This window comes from Eublepharis macularius, chromosome 14 (assembly GCF_028583425.1).
Source record: "Eublepharis macularius isolate TG4126 chromosome 14, MPM_Emac_v1.0, whole genome shotgun sequence".
Classification (NCBI taxonomy): Eukaryota; Metazoa; Chordata; class Lepidosauria; order Squamata; family Eublepharidae; genus Eublepharis; species Eublepharis macularius.
In genome coordinates this window covers 60,957,879-60,972,665 of record NC_072803.1, presented here as the reverse complement: position 1 = coordinate 60,972,665, position 14,787 = coordinate 60,957,879, and the positions used below count along the sequence as shown (strand labels likewise).

Below are 14,787 nucleotides of genomic sequence, written 5' to 3'. Positions count from 1 at the left end.
CAATAAATGAATGAGCCTGGAAAAAGCTCAGAGCATACTGATGCAGACTCTTCTCCACTCTCATTTCTCTAGCAAATGAATGGCTTTCTAGTTTGCAGTGGTTTTGTTGTTAGAGTCTAGCTGTGGTTTGCGCTTGCCCTGCAAACCAGCCTTGCAAACCAAAGTTTATTCAGTGTGGTAGAATGGGTATAACAGCAACAACAACAGCAGCAGCACTTATATAATGCTCTTCTAGACAGATCAGTGCCTTACCCAGAGCGGTGAACAAGTTATTGTTATTATTATCCCCACAATATAGCTGGGGAGTTGGGCTGAAAGGAGGGGCTTACTCAAGGCCACCTACTGAGCTCACGGCAGGAGTGGGATTCAAACCAGTGGAGTGCTGATTCGCAGCCGAACCACTTAACCAGTGGACTGCAGCAACTTTGGTTCGAATGTCCGCAACAATGAAGCTTCTGTGGGCCATTTACAGTCTTTCTGCCGCTCAGAGTGGCTGGGAAGATGGAGTGAAGAGCTGCATATGCCTTAGAGCAGTGAACCCCAACATGGCATCCGTGGGCACCATGTTGCTCATTGCTGCGTCTCCAGGGACCCACTTGCTTTGCCCCTAAACCATCTCTTCCCAAACAAAGAGCCAGTCCTGGCTTTTCTCCATCTAATCACCTTTTGGGCTGCAGGGGGTATCCATTTATAAATGACTGCTGTGGTAGGAAGATGCTTGGCATGGAACCTCCAAACATTTTGTGATTGTCTCCCCCCATAGCAGCCATTTTGTGGTGGTGCTCGCTACTTTGGGGGTGGGGGGGGTCTACTCTAAGTGGCTGCAGCTCTTCAGGATCTCAGGTGCAGGCCTTTCACATCCCTGTTACCCAATAATTTTGACTGAAAATGATGGGGACTGAGCTTGGAATTTTGTGTGTGCAAAGCAGGTGCTCTACCAATAATAATAGTAGTAGTAGTAGTAGTAGTAGTAGATTTATATACCGCCCTTCAGGACAACTTAATGCCCATTCAGAGCAGTTTACCATTATTATCCCCGGAAGAATCCCCCTGTGAGGTGGGTGGAGCTGAGATAGCTTTGGAAGAGCTGTGAGTGACCCAAGGTCACCCAGCTGACTTCAAGCAGAGGAGTGGGGAATCAAACCCGGCTCTCCAGATTAGAGCCCTGCCGCTCTTAACCACTACACCAAACAGGTGTACACCAAAGCCCCACCCCACACAGGAGGAAGAAGTGGTGAAACAGGGCGACTGTGTTTGGTGGCTGCCACCCATCCTGGGTGACTTCAGCCTCCGTCCCTAAGTAAACTTCGAAGCCACAAACAGATGCTCAGAGGTGACTCCAGGGGCTGCTGTTTCTGACCAAGCTTTCGGAATCAAGACAGAAACATTTTGTTGCAAAAATGTTAAAAGGCAAGTTAGTGACGGAAACAAAACGAACCAAAACAAAAACACTCCGGGCCTGCTTTGGGCTTTCTTTGGCAGTCCCAGGCAGCCTGCTGCTCAGCGTCCTGCTGCCTCTCGTTTGTCAGGCTGGGAACCGTGTCATTGCTACATCTCCTGCTAATTCGGTGCCCTGCGTTTAGTCGCCCAGTTTTCACAGACCATTTCACCCACTGAAATGTCGCCGGCTAATTGAGTGAGTGAGTGACCCTGTAACGGAGCTGGGGTTTATAGCTGTCTGTGCTCTGTGTGTGTGTGTGTGTGTGTGTGTGTGTGTGCGCGCGCGTATGTGTGTGCACGCGTATGTGTGTGCAAGACAGAGAAAGAGAGAGTGGGAGGAGGTGGGGAAAGGGGGCACAGAAGAGTAAAGAGTCTTAGAGCTTGCAAAAGTCTGCAGGGGATGGTGTGAAATTTGGTCTTTTCTTCTCTTTTTGAGGAAGACAAGAAAAGAACTGGTTCCCAAACCATGGGTAGCATTTACATGTACGAGGCACGATGCTGATCTATCAGTGTACAAATAATGTTGGGAAATGTGTACATTTTATGGGGGGGGGGATTGTGAAAGGAAATGGCACCAAAATAAAAAAAAATCAAGTTTCAATTTGTACGAGAGAGAATAGCAAAATTATAAATGAGGACGGGCTGGGGGCGGGGGAGGGGGGTGTCCAACCAGGAAGGATGAAACATTTGAAATCATCTCTAATAAAAACAAAGAAGTTTTGCGTTCTACCATTGGAAACAAGCGCACATTACTTTCAAAATACGATATTTAACTTCCCTGTGAGAATGAATATTGTTCCAGTCTGAAATATTATAAAGTAATGGTCAAAGTTTGCAAATCTTAATAAACGACATTAGCTTTGATCTCCCCCAAATCCTCCCCCAAATACATGATCCTATAGTGTGATCATCTATAGAGTATTATTTTAACAATATTTGTACGCTGAGGATTAAAATGGTGGGAAAAAGGGATGTAACCCGCCCCAAATAAACAAATTGGGTCATTGTTTTAACTGGTGATCGAACCTGGATGTTCTGCAGCCAGAGCAGGGATTTTATCATTGCTACCCCCACACCACCCTTAAATAGGTGCATCCAGGGCTTTTTTTCAGGGGGAATGCGGGGGAACGGAGTTCCAGCACCTCTTGAAAATGGTCACATGGCTGGTGGCCCCGCCCCCCTGATCTCCAGACAGAGGGGAGTTGAGATTGCCCTCCGCGCCGCCAAGCGGCGCGGAGGGCAATCTCAACTCCCCTCTGTCTGGAGATCAGGGGGCAGGGCCACCAGCCATGTGACCATTTTCTCCCAGGGCAACCCACTGAGTTCCACCACCTCTTTCCCCAGAAAAAAAGCCCTGGGTGAATTCTCCCTTATACTGGACCCCTGGAGAGCTACAGTCTGTGAGAGACCAGAGGCAGATAAGCTACTTGCTGGATATAAGATCCGGTTCAGTATAAGGGAGGATGGATCTAGTCAACAGGCAGCGGGTAGCTGAGAGAGAGAGAGAGAGAGAGAGAGAGAGAGAGAGAGAGCTCCTGCTCTGCCTGCCGAAGGCCCAGGGCTCCATTTCCAGTTAAAAGCATCTTGGGCCGTTTTCACACGTCTTACCTGCCATGCAAAATTGTGCAAAACTCCCAGAACGACAGCGTCTTCCTGGCGTGATTTCCCGTCATGACTCCGAATCATGCCGCAAATCATGCCAGGAAGACGCTGTCGTTCCGGGAGTTTTGTGCGATTTTGCGCAGCCAGTAAAGATGTGTGAAAACGGCCCACGTTAGATCATCTGACTTGATACAATGCAGTATCTCTGGCTGTTTTCACACATCTTACCGGCCGTGCAAAAGTGTCTTCCAGGCGTGATTTCCCGTCATGACTCGGGAGCACTCAGAGCAGCAGCAGATGATAGAGATCTGACCTGTCTATATATTAGGCATGTGCTCTTCTACTGAGCCTATCTCATTAACTGGGCTAGAAAAGTTGATCTTGAGAGTTTGGAGAGCCACTGCTAGTCAAAGAAGATAATTCTGGGTTAGGAGGGCCAGTGATCTGTCTCAGTATAAAGTAGTCTTATGTTTGTACATTCACAGTGTAATTAAAGGACTCCCTGGTCCTCCCCCCACTCCCCAATACATACTTTTTTTGTAATGATAATGAGCAAACTGGGAGGGGGGAAACCCACCAAAAACATTTGTTCCTGGCTAAGTAAAAAGCAAAATATATTTCTTGTTTTCAGCCACTGGTGTGCTGGTGAGAAGGAGAAATTGCCCCCAGTAGAAAATCCAGACTATCTTGATTTAAATGCACACCATTAAGGGTTGCTTGTTAGCTTGGTGGCTTGCTAATTGTCCAGGATAATTAGTTGATGCTTCATGAATGGGGGCTAATGACAAGAGGCATTCTCCTGACAAATAGGAATCTCGTATTCATCAGAGCGGATGGGAGAGGCTGATGCTGAAACGCTTCTCTTGGATCAGACACGATCCCTTATAATCCTGGAATTTCATTCAATCCCAACCCCCCCAGTTCTTTTCTCATCCATGGAATATTCTGAAAAACTGTATCTTTTCTAACAATTGGTAGCCACTCCCTGGGCAAGCCAAAAAGCAGATCACAAGCATACGACTCTCTGTGTCTGCTGCAGCACAGGTTGTGACACTGCGTCCTTTTTCTTTCCCCGTCCCTTTTCTACAGAAACACGGCATTCCGGTCCCAGTGACACCCTCCAATCCCTGGAGTATGGATGAAAACCTTATGCATATCAGGTGAGACCATCAAAATTGCTTTGCTGGGTCAAACCAGATGTGTTCTGTGACTAACTAGAAACCTCCAGGAAAGGGCACGAAGACGCTGGGTGTCTCCCGTTCATCTTCTGGGGCGCAAAGGCAGACTGTTCCTTAGATTCGTAGGGAATGGCCCCTCATACCACCCCTGGACATCACTGCGAAGTTGCTGCCTCCTCTTAAGTGGAACAGCAGGCCCAAGAATTTGTTTGGTTCTCCTGTCTCACCCCATTCTCACACGAAGAAAAGAATCCTGAGCTTACAGCCAAGCTGTGGAATCATCAGCCAGGGCCAGTTCAAGGTATTTTGTCTCCAGAAGTGAGGTACAAGCAAGGAAATCCACTTTGAGTGCTGCCAGCAGGGCTTTTTTTCAGCGGGAACGTGGTGGAACAGAGTTCCGGCACCTCTTAAAAATGGTCACATGGCCGGTGGCCCCGCCCCATGATCTCCAAACAGAGGGGAGTTGAGATTGCCCTCCACGCTGCTTGGCAGCACAGAAGGCAATCTCAACTCCCCTCAGTCTGGAGATCAGGGGGCGGGGCCACCGGCCATGTGACCATTTTTGCCAAGGGCAATTTAAACTTTAAAAAACTCCCCTCTTGTTCCAGCTGACCCAAAGTGATGTCATTGTGCAGTCTTGAGTTCCACCACTGCATTCCACCACCTCTTTTCTCAGAAAAAAAGCCCTGGCTGCCAGAAAGCGGTACATAAATATTTTAAATAAATAATTTCCTGTCCAATGATCCTCTTTTGGGCCTGTGCAACCCCTGCTGGTTAGACGCAAGCTGTTGCAGCATTGCTTCTGAGCCCTGGCTTGGAACCGGCGGGCGGCAGTGGGGCCCCACCAAGGCATGCCAGTCTCCTCCCATGCCCTTGATGGCTGGGAAGGCTGGGAGCCCTTCAATGGAGTATTTTGACACCATCCTCCTTGTTGGGCCAATGCTTTTATGTATTTACTATCAAGGAAGGCTGGGGTTGCTACGCAGAGACAGGCAATGGCAAACCACCTCTGAACATCTTTTGCCTTGAAGGGTTGCCAAAATTGGTTGTGATTTGTTGGCGCATGTCATGTACACACAAAAGAACTCATTGTACCTTCTGTTATTCCCTCTCTCTTCCTTGATCTCTGTCCTTCCAAGCTACGAGGCTGGGATTTTGGAGAACCCCAAGGTAAGATGATGTCTAAAACAAAAACAATTATGAAATCATTAAAAAAAGTGCTTTAGAGGCTGATGGCTTCTCCATGGGTTGATAAGTCCTGGTGTCAAAACTTCATGGCACAGCCATGGGCGGTGGTGATGCCAGGCCTTGCTGTTCTGACCCCCACATCCCCTCATCCTCTGACCTCCCTCCACCCCCCTCATCTTGTGGTACATTAATTGCTGCTGGGGAAAATAGGGGAAGGAAGTATTTCAGAGTGACACTGCAGGAGAAAATGTCATTAGGAAACAATAAAGGAGCAATTAGACAGATGAGGCTTCAGTATGGTGGGAGCCAGAACTGAATGCAAAAGGCTTTCAAGAGGTGACATCTTTTTACTTTGGAGAGTATGGAGCAAAAATACAGTTCCCAACCCTGCGTTTGAAAGCATTATCTTGATGCAAGGGGATAAGAAATACACATTTCCAGGGGAGCAGCACATGGCAGGTGTGTGTATATTCATGTGCTTATCAAATCCCTCTTATGCACCGATGCTTCCCCCATCCCAACAGGATTTTTCTCTCTCAACTGGGCTCTGGAATCGAGAAGGAACTTGGCAGGTGGGGAGGTGGAAGTAAAGATATACAAATATGTCCGGTGTTACGTCTTTACTGTGTTTTATCGATGTGCTGTACTCCATCCCACCTGTCTGCTAGTTTTCACATTTTGCTTGTTTCTTTTAGGGCATTTTTGTGCTGTTTCTGCATTATCCGTTGTTTTATGGCATTTATAACATTATTTGTCATTTTATGTAAAAACAGATGTCTGTTTTAACATTGACTTTACTATCCATTTTCAATATTTCAGTAATGAATAAGATGACCCCTTTTTTCCCCTGAGGGCTGAGAAACCATAAAGGAAACCCAACTTTCTAACTGAACCAGAGTAGAATTATAGAATCATAGAATCACAGAGTTGGAAGGGACCTCTAGGGTCACCTAGTCCAAAACCCTGCAAAATGCAGGAAATTCCCAAATACACCCCCCCCCCCTCCAGTGACCCTTACTCCATGAACAAAATGTCTTTAAATGGAACTAAGCCCTCAGGGACAGATGAATTGCATCCAAGGGTACTAAAAGAACTCACAGATGTAATTTCTGAACCTCTGTCGATTATTTTTGAGAATTCTTGGAGAGTAGGCGAGGTGCTAGAAGACTGGAGAGGGACAAATGTTGTCCCCATCTTCAAGAAGGGGAAAAAGGAGGATCTGGGTAACTACCAACCCATCAGCTTGACGTCTACCTAGAAAAGTAGTAATAACGTTCAATAATATCCCTCGGGGGAATACTGGCGGGGGAAGAAGAGCTTAAAGGGAAGAATCAGAAAAGTACCCTCTGCCTACCTACAAATGCCACTCCCTTCTGTTTGAAAAATTCATTTTTGCCAGAAAATACCCAGTTCTGCCCTAAGGGTTGCAATAAAGAAAGTCTAGCAAAAGGATTGTCCTATACTAAAATACATATTCCTAAGTGAAGAATTAAACTTGGAATGTTTCTAAAATTAATTCTGGAATTGGGTCGCGCATAGTTTATCTTGGCTTTCAGTTCCTTCCATTGTGGTGCGGTGGGTAAAGCATCAGATTAAGAATTAGGAGACTCGGGTTTGAATCCCCGCTCTGCCATGGAAAATCACAGGGTGACTGTGAGTTCGTCACACACTCGCAACCAAACTTACCAGGGCTGTTGTGAGGATAAAACAGAGGTCAGGAGATTGATTTAAGCCATTTGGGGCCTTTATTGGGGAGAAAAATGGGTATAAATGAAGTAAATAATAAATTTACCTCTTCTCCGTGTTTGCATAGTCGTCGATAAAACTGCTAGCAAAACAGCCTTGATGCAATCAGTCATGCGACTGCATTAAGATTCCTTGTCCGCAGGGCTTTTTTTTCAGGGGGAACGGAGTTACGGCACCTCTTGAAAATACTCGGCAATAGTGCTTGAAAATAATATGATTTCAAAGAGTCCCGTGTGTTTCTTCCTCATTGTCCTCTTGAGAGTTCCGCCACCTCTTTTCCCAGAAAAAAACCCCTGTGTGTCTGAGCTGTTTTCTCTGCGCATGCATGTGCTCCTGCCTCCAATGAAGTAAGCAGAGGTGGTGGCCACAGCATGTGGATTTTGGAGGGTAGCCTCTGCCTTTGCCTTACCCTCGCTGTCTTCATGCTGCTATCTGCCCCTACCCAGGAGCTGAAGAATGGAACAATGCGGCGGGTTTTTAATGCGTCGGTTCCATGTCGGAAACAAGACTAGTTCGTTCATATCTACAAAACCCAGGTTGAAAGTTGGGTGAGGGGAATTTTGGGAGCATTGCTACTGTTCAGTGAATTGATGCTTGATGACTGATAGCTGAATGGGTGTACTGAACTCTGTCATGTTTAGGGTGATAAGAACACACTGGGTTGGATCCAGTGCAGAATTTCTACTTGCTCTTGCACAAACAGAAATACAAGAAAAAGACGGTGGTAATTGCTTGCACTAAGCCAGATTTATTGTGTTCCCACTTGTGTTCCCACTTGTTCATGATCTTGTGCAACTGATGCCAGTTGACACTATAATGTATAGGGATGAAAGTGCTAAGTGTTGCACCAGCTCTTGTGCAAGCAGAAGCACACTATGTCCATTTGTGTTTTCACTTGCGCATCACTGGATCCAAGCATTTGTCCATGTTGTTCATCTAATGGTGGATGATTCAACCTGCCAAGCTGTCATTGTTCAATTTAATGGATGAACATGTAGTTTGAATCAACCCTATAAATGAATTGGAATGATTGCAGTGGTAGGGTTTGGTTGGGTTGCTTTTGGTTTTTAGAAACAATGCCAGTCAGAGTGCCCCTGAGTGTGTGCAGTGTCTTCTCTGGTGGGAACTACTTTTTCCCTACAAAGGGCCTAAGAATATTGTCCTGCTCCATTGGCGCTGAGCTCACAGGGCCTGGTTGGGGAATGAGCTTCAGCAGAAGTCACTGAGCTTCAGCAACCTGGTTCCAAGTATTGTAAGTAGATGGCCCGGCCTCCGCCATCTTTAATAGTCATTTAACATGGCTGCCTGTGATATTAAATGGCACCGGGCCTCTGGATTTAAAAATGGCAGTTTGTATTGCAGCCAGAGGACCTCCAGCTAATAGTTGCTGAGTCCTGCCCAGGAGACCCAGGCATGAATGGAATGCTGCATAAGAATGTGGAGAGATTCACGGTGATTAGTTTTGCAGTCTCCCCAGCCCCTAAGGAATCCAGTGCAACAAAGGTCTCACAGAGTCATCCCCACTTAACACATTCCTTTCCCTCCTCCCATGATGAGATCTCCTGTCCTTCATTGAGGAGCTAAGCAAATGACATTCATAAGTATTTACAATTCGTTCCTGGGAAGGTACATTCCCCAACTAAATTAATCAACTTAGCTCCAGTGGATTTCATTAACAAACTGCCCTTTTGTGCAGCTCTAGAACAAATTTTGCATTCTCTTTCACACGCCCTGGCAGCTACCAATCAAGGTAAGCAAACCTTTTGTTGGTCCCAGGAACTGGCGGTTGGAGTCTTTGTTCTAACAGCTAGGTGGGTTTTCCCACCTCAGGGCATGTTTTACTTATAAAGGTTTTGCCCCAGCCCCATTCAAATTGTACCCACTTGTCGGATCCAAAGTACTGTTCCCTTGAGGTTTGCCCTACACCTCTTGCTCTCCTGTCTGAGACCGCTGGTGTTTGAAGCTCTCCCTCCGCATACTTCCCTGCTCTCTGGATAGGTAATTATCGCCTTGCAGTCCTTCAGATCTATTCCACCTTCACCACTGCTTTTCCTAGGCTTCTTGTGTGTTTGTGTGCAATCTTGTGCATATGCATTTGCCCCTCGAATAAAAATCATCCCTTAATTTAGAACACCGGCTTCGTGTGTGTGTATCCTTGGGAAAGGACTCTGTAAATTATTGGTGAGAAAGATCGTGTGGTTACTGGCCTCTCACATAGCTGTCTTCATTGCTTGCTAATTCCCCCACTCTATTTACTTGCAAGGAGACCATTCCAGGTAACAGTATCTGATTTATCACCAAGCTTTTCAGAACCAGAGAGTTCACAAGGAAGACAAATGCTGATCCAGCCCAGCCCAACTCAGAGTCTCTCTACATGTTACTAAGTACCTAGAGATGCTCAAATGAACCTCATTTCACGTGTCTCCCCTCCAGCATTCCATGCACTCACTTGCACAGTCTCATTTCATTTTTCTCCCCATTAATTCATTCACGCATTTGATATCAACTGCTAAAGGTATCCCAGTTTCCCCCACATCCATTAATTGAAATGCAGATCTTGACACTTTCTCACACCTTGAAGAAGTGCAAATTGGCAATTCAAAGGCACCTACAGTACTTGTTCTTGCAGCCAAAATGGAGATGAATTGGCGCTTTGTTCTCTAGAATCACTTGCAGATGCAGTCACACAAAGGGAGCTCCCGTGAAAGTGGCATTCATGTGCTTAGAGCAAGAACAGCCTGCACATGAATTGAGGACTACACAAACAATCCTGCACTTGAGCATTCCTAGGTACTTAGTAACGTGTAGAGAGACTCTGAGACCAAGACAGGTTTGAGGACTACCAGAGTCCCACCTCTAGCTTGTAATGGTGGCATGCCTGAGAAAACCCTGGTTCAAACACTCTGCCCTCTCCACTGGGTTACCCCTTCAGTGATGGGTAGACTCAGGTGGTAAGTAGGCCAAATCAGTTTCCCACCCCCCCTGAAAAATCTCTGTTGTCCCTTTCTGGTAACTTGCCCTGATCCTCAGAGAGGATCTTCCCCATCCATCTGATAGCCTCTAGATCCAGCAGGTTCTAGGATCATGTGAACCCCTGCCCCCTCCTCAAGGAAGCAAGGCTGGCTTGAGTCTGTTGATGGAGGATTTTCTGTCAAATGGGTTTGGGGAGTGGGCCACAACAGATACAAATTATTGCTCCAAGCAGAATCCTGCAAGTCCTTCCTCTCCGCCATACGCAGGCCTCTTTTGTGCCTTCTCTTCTGGCCAGAATTTTGCCGTTAGAGTTTGCGTTGGTTTTCTACTCTTCCCCTTTCACTCCCGGGGTGGGGCAAGCTGAGTTGCCCCTCTCTGCCCATGCCTGTGGCTGTGCTTGTGCAGAGCATCATGTGTCATTCAGGTGATCGTGGACTTTGCTCTTGCTGTGTCTTAATGGGGCCGAATGGGTTTGTTGCCTGCTGGTCTTCGTCTTTTCCACTTCATGCTCTGTTGGACTTGCCACGCTCAGGGGAGCTACTTAAACTATCCATCAGCACTAATTAGACAATCCTTCATTGGGGGTGGAGTAGGCAATGGTGGAAGAGGAAAGACGAGGAGAATGAGGGAGTATGGAGATGGGAAAAAGATTCTGAGCAATTCCCTGTGACGGGATGCTCCTTAGAGGCCACTCATTCTCAAACTTTGTTCCATGAGCAAACTCTTAGTGTATCATGAGTAGAGATGGGCATGAACAGCAATAGGAACTTTAAAAAGCCACAAACAGCCCAATCAGCTGTTCGCAAACAAGCTGTTCGTGAGGCCCCATTCTAAACGAACAGGTGGTCGTTGCAAGTCTCGTTCGTTGCTGTTCGTCAAGCCAGACAGTCTGGCACCTGCAATCAATTCCCTTGGCAACCGGAGGCAAGGACTGCCTGAACTCTGTCTGAACTCCTGTTGTTGCCCTGGAAACTCCAATCTAAGCCCAATTTAGCTTGATAGGCAGGTCTTCCTTTCAAGTGTGGAGCTCCAAATTTGTTACAAGGAAGCAAAGAGCAGGGGGGAGGGGGGCTCCCAGCTCTGGTTTTGCAGACAGTGAGGGAGAGACAGTTGCTGTTGGCATTTTGAGAGAGAGACAGGGAGAGTACATTGGAGCTTCAATTTTTTTTGTATGTGGTGGGATAGGGATCTACCTCTTCAAGTTCCAGGGCTGCTGCCAGGCTCTAGACCAAGCTATTATTTATTACTGGTACCTTTCCTGCTGTCTGCTCAGGTAAGGTTTCTGGGAGTGGTGCAGTAGGGATCTACCCCTTCAGGTTCCAAGGCTGCTGCCAGGCTCTGAGGCCAAGCTATTATTTATTATTGGTACATTTCCTGCTGCCTGCTCAGGTAGGGTTTCTGGGAGTGGTGTGGTAGGGATCTTGATGGCTGGAGGAGAGTGTGCTGCCCCCCTGGAACAACGAACATGTTCATGAACAAGTCATATTCATCAATGTTCTTTGTTCGTTGTTCGTGGATGACAATGAACAACGAACACCATGTTCGGGTTTTTTTTCTGTTTGTGCCCATGTCTAATCATGAGACAATAATACTGAAAGGCTCCTCTGAGCACCAAGTACCAGAGGAGGGTGCCTATTGAATCTCTGCATGATTCACTTACCTCTTTCCAATAACCTTTCCTGGGACATGTAGTTGTTCTGATGGAGCTCTTCATTGGTTGTGATTGGCTCATTCAGTTACTCAGTTGGTGGTCATAGGAGGCTGCCCACTGCATATTTGTATGAGCCCAGCTTTAGCATAGCCTTCTTTCAGACAGGATTCATTAGATGGGCGAGTTTTTCCAATGGCTCTGCATGCGGGTGTGCTTGGATAACCTAATCAGTTCTGATACAGAGAGCCAGTTTGGTGTAGTGGTTAAGAGCGCGGGACTCTAATCTGGAGATCCAGGTTTGATTCCCCACTCCTCCACTTGAAGCCAGCTGGGTGACCTTGAGCTAGTCACGGGCGGCTCTCTGGAGCTCTCTCAGCCCCACCCACCTCACAGTGTGTTTGTTGTTGTGGGGATAATAATGACATACTTTGTAAACCGCTCTGAGTGGGTGTTAAGTCATCCTGAAGGGCGGTATATAAATTCAATGTTGTTGTTGTTGTTAAAAATCACTCTCAGAGGGCGCTGCCTACTGGATCACTGCCTGATTTATGGTTCTTGGATTGCCTTCTTCCAGTTAGATAAGTGGCTCACACAGACGCATAGGCAGCGGGTTCCTGGGGTGGAAATCAGAGTGGAACGTTCTTCCAAATTTTAATTCAGAAAGGTAAAGTGCTTCATTAACAGCATTTTGCAAGACTTTGTTGAAGACCATTGCATCCTTTTCTGGTCTATGTTGATCTTCTGTGTATGTGTAGCCTGACAGAAATCTTTAATTTTCATCATTATTTCAAGGCTGACATTCGCAAACATCTCAGCGCTTCTCCCTTAGCTCAAGCAAGGGAAAACATTGCATAGCTCCTCTCAAACTGTTTCTTATGCACATGGAGGGGAAGCATTCTTTCCTCTCAACGGCAGCTGTTGGTGGAGAACATGAAGGTGCTGCTGAAAGAAGGCAGCCTCTGTTTCTCTCCTCAGAAGTAAAATGCCAGCAAAGTGATCCCCAGGCTTGGTTTGAATTGCATTTCTTGTTGTGAGTATCACAGGCCTAAAATAACAGATTGTGCAAAAGGAGAGGAGCTGGCTGTGGAGATCTTTGTGTTTGGTCTTGAGGGTCACAGCACAGGAGCAGGTATCAGATCCAAAAGGTCTGTGGACGGATAGGAATGAATGACCTGCCCACAGTCGAGTTAAGGCCCGGCTGCTGTGGCTTCTGACATGTTCTTAGACAGGGACAGTTTTAAATGTCTCACTGCTGCCGTTTCCAGCCCTGTCACATTTTCATTTCATTTTCCCCTCCTACAAAATTGATTTTTTGTTTTGTTTTGTCTTCTTGTTTGCATCATTTTCTGTTTCTTCACACTGGAATTTTGGATAAACATTTTCCCAACATTATTTGTGTTTCAATACGTCTTTATAGACTAAAAGTCTAGATTTTTTTTTAAAAAAATTAAAGTATTTCTATCCCACTTTAGTTCCTTAGACTCAAGGTGATGGACTAAACACTGCAACACATGTTGCAAGGCCATAAAAACATAAGAGTCCATTAACAAATATAAACCATGCACAGATTAAACCCACACAGCTATGCACAATGAGGTGCATTGCACGCATAAGTACTATATAAATTGCATTTAAAAGCCCTGCGAGATGTGCACCCAATGCAAACATGTCCATAAAACTGACAGTGAAAAGCAGAGAACCGAAGCCACTAACATGATCAAATATACAAAGAAACAAAATAGAGAAGATTTGCTCATCCATATTCATCATAAATCCGCACTTTTCCAACCAGTAACCCTAAAAGCATTTGACCACAAGATGCACTTGTTTCTTCTAGCTGGAAAGGCTCTCTTTCTCTCTCCACATTTTTATTTTGCCTATCCTCCAAGGAGCGCAGAGTGATATACGTGGGTCTTCCCTTCCCTTCACCCTCACATAGGATTGCCAGTCCCCCATTGGGGGTGGGGATCGCTCACTCCCACCCTCCACCCCCCTTACCTGGATGTCAGGGAAAAAATACGCCTCCTGAGGTGCGCTCCCGGGCAGCGCAGCATGCTTCAGCATGTTGTAGTGGGCTGATTTGTGCCACAAATGGGCTGAATTGGGCCCATATGGGGCCAAAATTGGCCCACTGTGAAGTGCAAGAGCTCTCCAGGGCCCTCCTGGCGGTGCTCCTACACACCACAGCGGGAGCACTCCCCACAACAAAACACCCTGTAAGGTGGGTGGGGCTGAGAGAGCTCCTAGAAGATGCGACTAGCCCAAGGTCACCCAGCTGGCTTCCAGTGGAGGAGTGGGGAATCAAACCCGGCTCTCCAGGTTAGAGTCCTGCGCTCTTAATCACTACACCAAATGGGCTCTCTGCGTGTATGGGGAGTATTGTGGGCAGCATATGAGGCTGGACCTCCAAGATCATTGTAACTGAATGGACTTTGGCAGGATTGTTCTTTTTTTGCTTTCGCAGTCTTGGTGGCTCAAAGGTCACCACTGACTATTCCTGGTTATGTATGCATGTATTTATTTATTTAGAAAGGCAGTTCACTAAGTAAGAACAATTCTACAATAAATTCATAAAAATAAAAAATGTCTAAAAAAAACCCATTGGTGCTAAAACTAGCGATAACATTTGCCAAGTACCCACTAGGTCCATAAAAAGCAGCATCAAGGAGCATAACAACTCTATTCCGCAGCATAAAACAAGAATAAAATTATTTTAGTAACGGACATATAACATCAGTCGTAAAAAAATCCTCAGGTGAGATGCAGGCCATAAAAGTAGAAATTAAAAAGCAAAGAGAGCCTTCTTTTAACTGTTTAAAAAGAAATGTTTTTAACCTAGTTAATTTAGGCTAATTTTAACCTAACTGATTTATCCTATAAGACTAACATTTGTGGTAGGGAATGATTGGGCTGAAACTGATAACAAAGCTCAAGAAATGCAACCACCTGGACTGAACAGAGACATTGACTTCCTGGCACAGTCATTTAAACAACAGCGAGACCCTTGAA

The 14,787-nt window shown here is 46.1% G+C and overlaps 1 protein-coding gene across 3 annotated transcripts in view; it reads left to right on the top strand.

Moving 5' to 3' along the window:
- Nucleotides 1-14,787, top strand: part of ASS1 (argininosuccinate synthase 1) — a 168,860-nt gene that overhangs the window by 53,609 nt on the left and 100,464 nt on the right. For all 3 annotated transcript variants that reach the window (XR_008598202.1, XM_054997683.1, XM_054997682.1), the window contains exons 7-8: nucleotides 4,132-4,202; nucleotides 5,360-5,390. Coding sequence is in view for 2 of the 3 variants with exons in the window: in XM_054997683.1 (XP_054853658.1) it covers nucleotides 4,132-4,202; nucleotides 5,360-5,390 (102 nt within the window). In the remaining variant the exon portion in view is untranslated. The remainder of the gene's footprint in view (nucleotides 1-4,131; nucleotides 4,203-5,359; nucleotides 5,391-14,787) is intronic.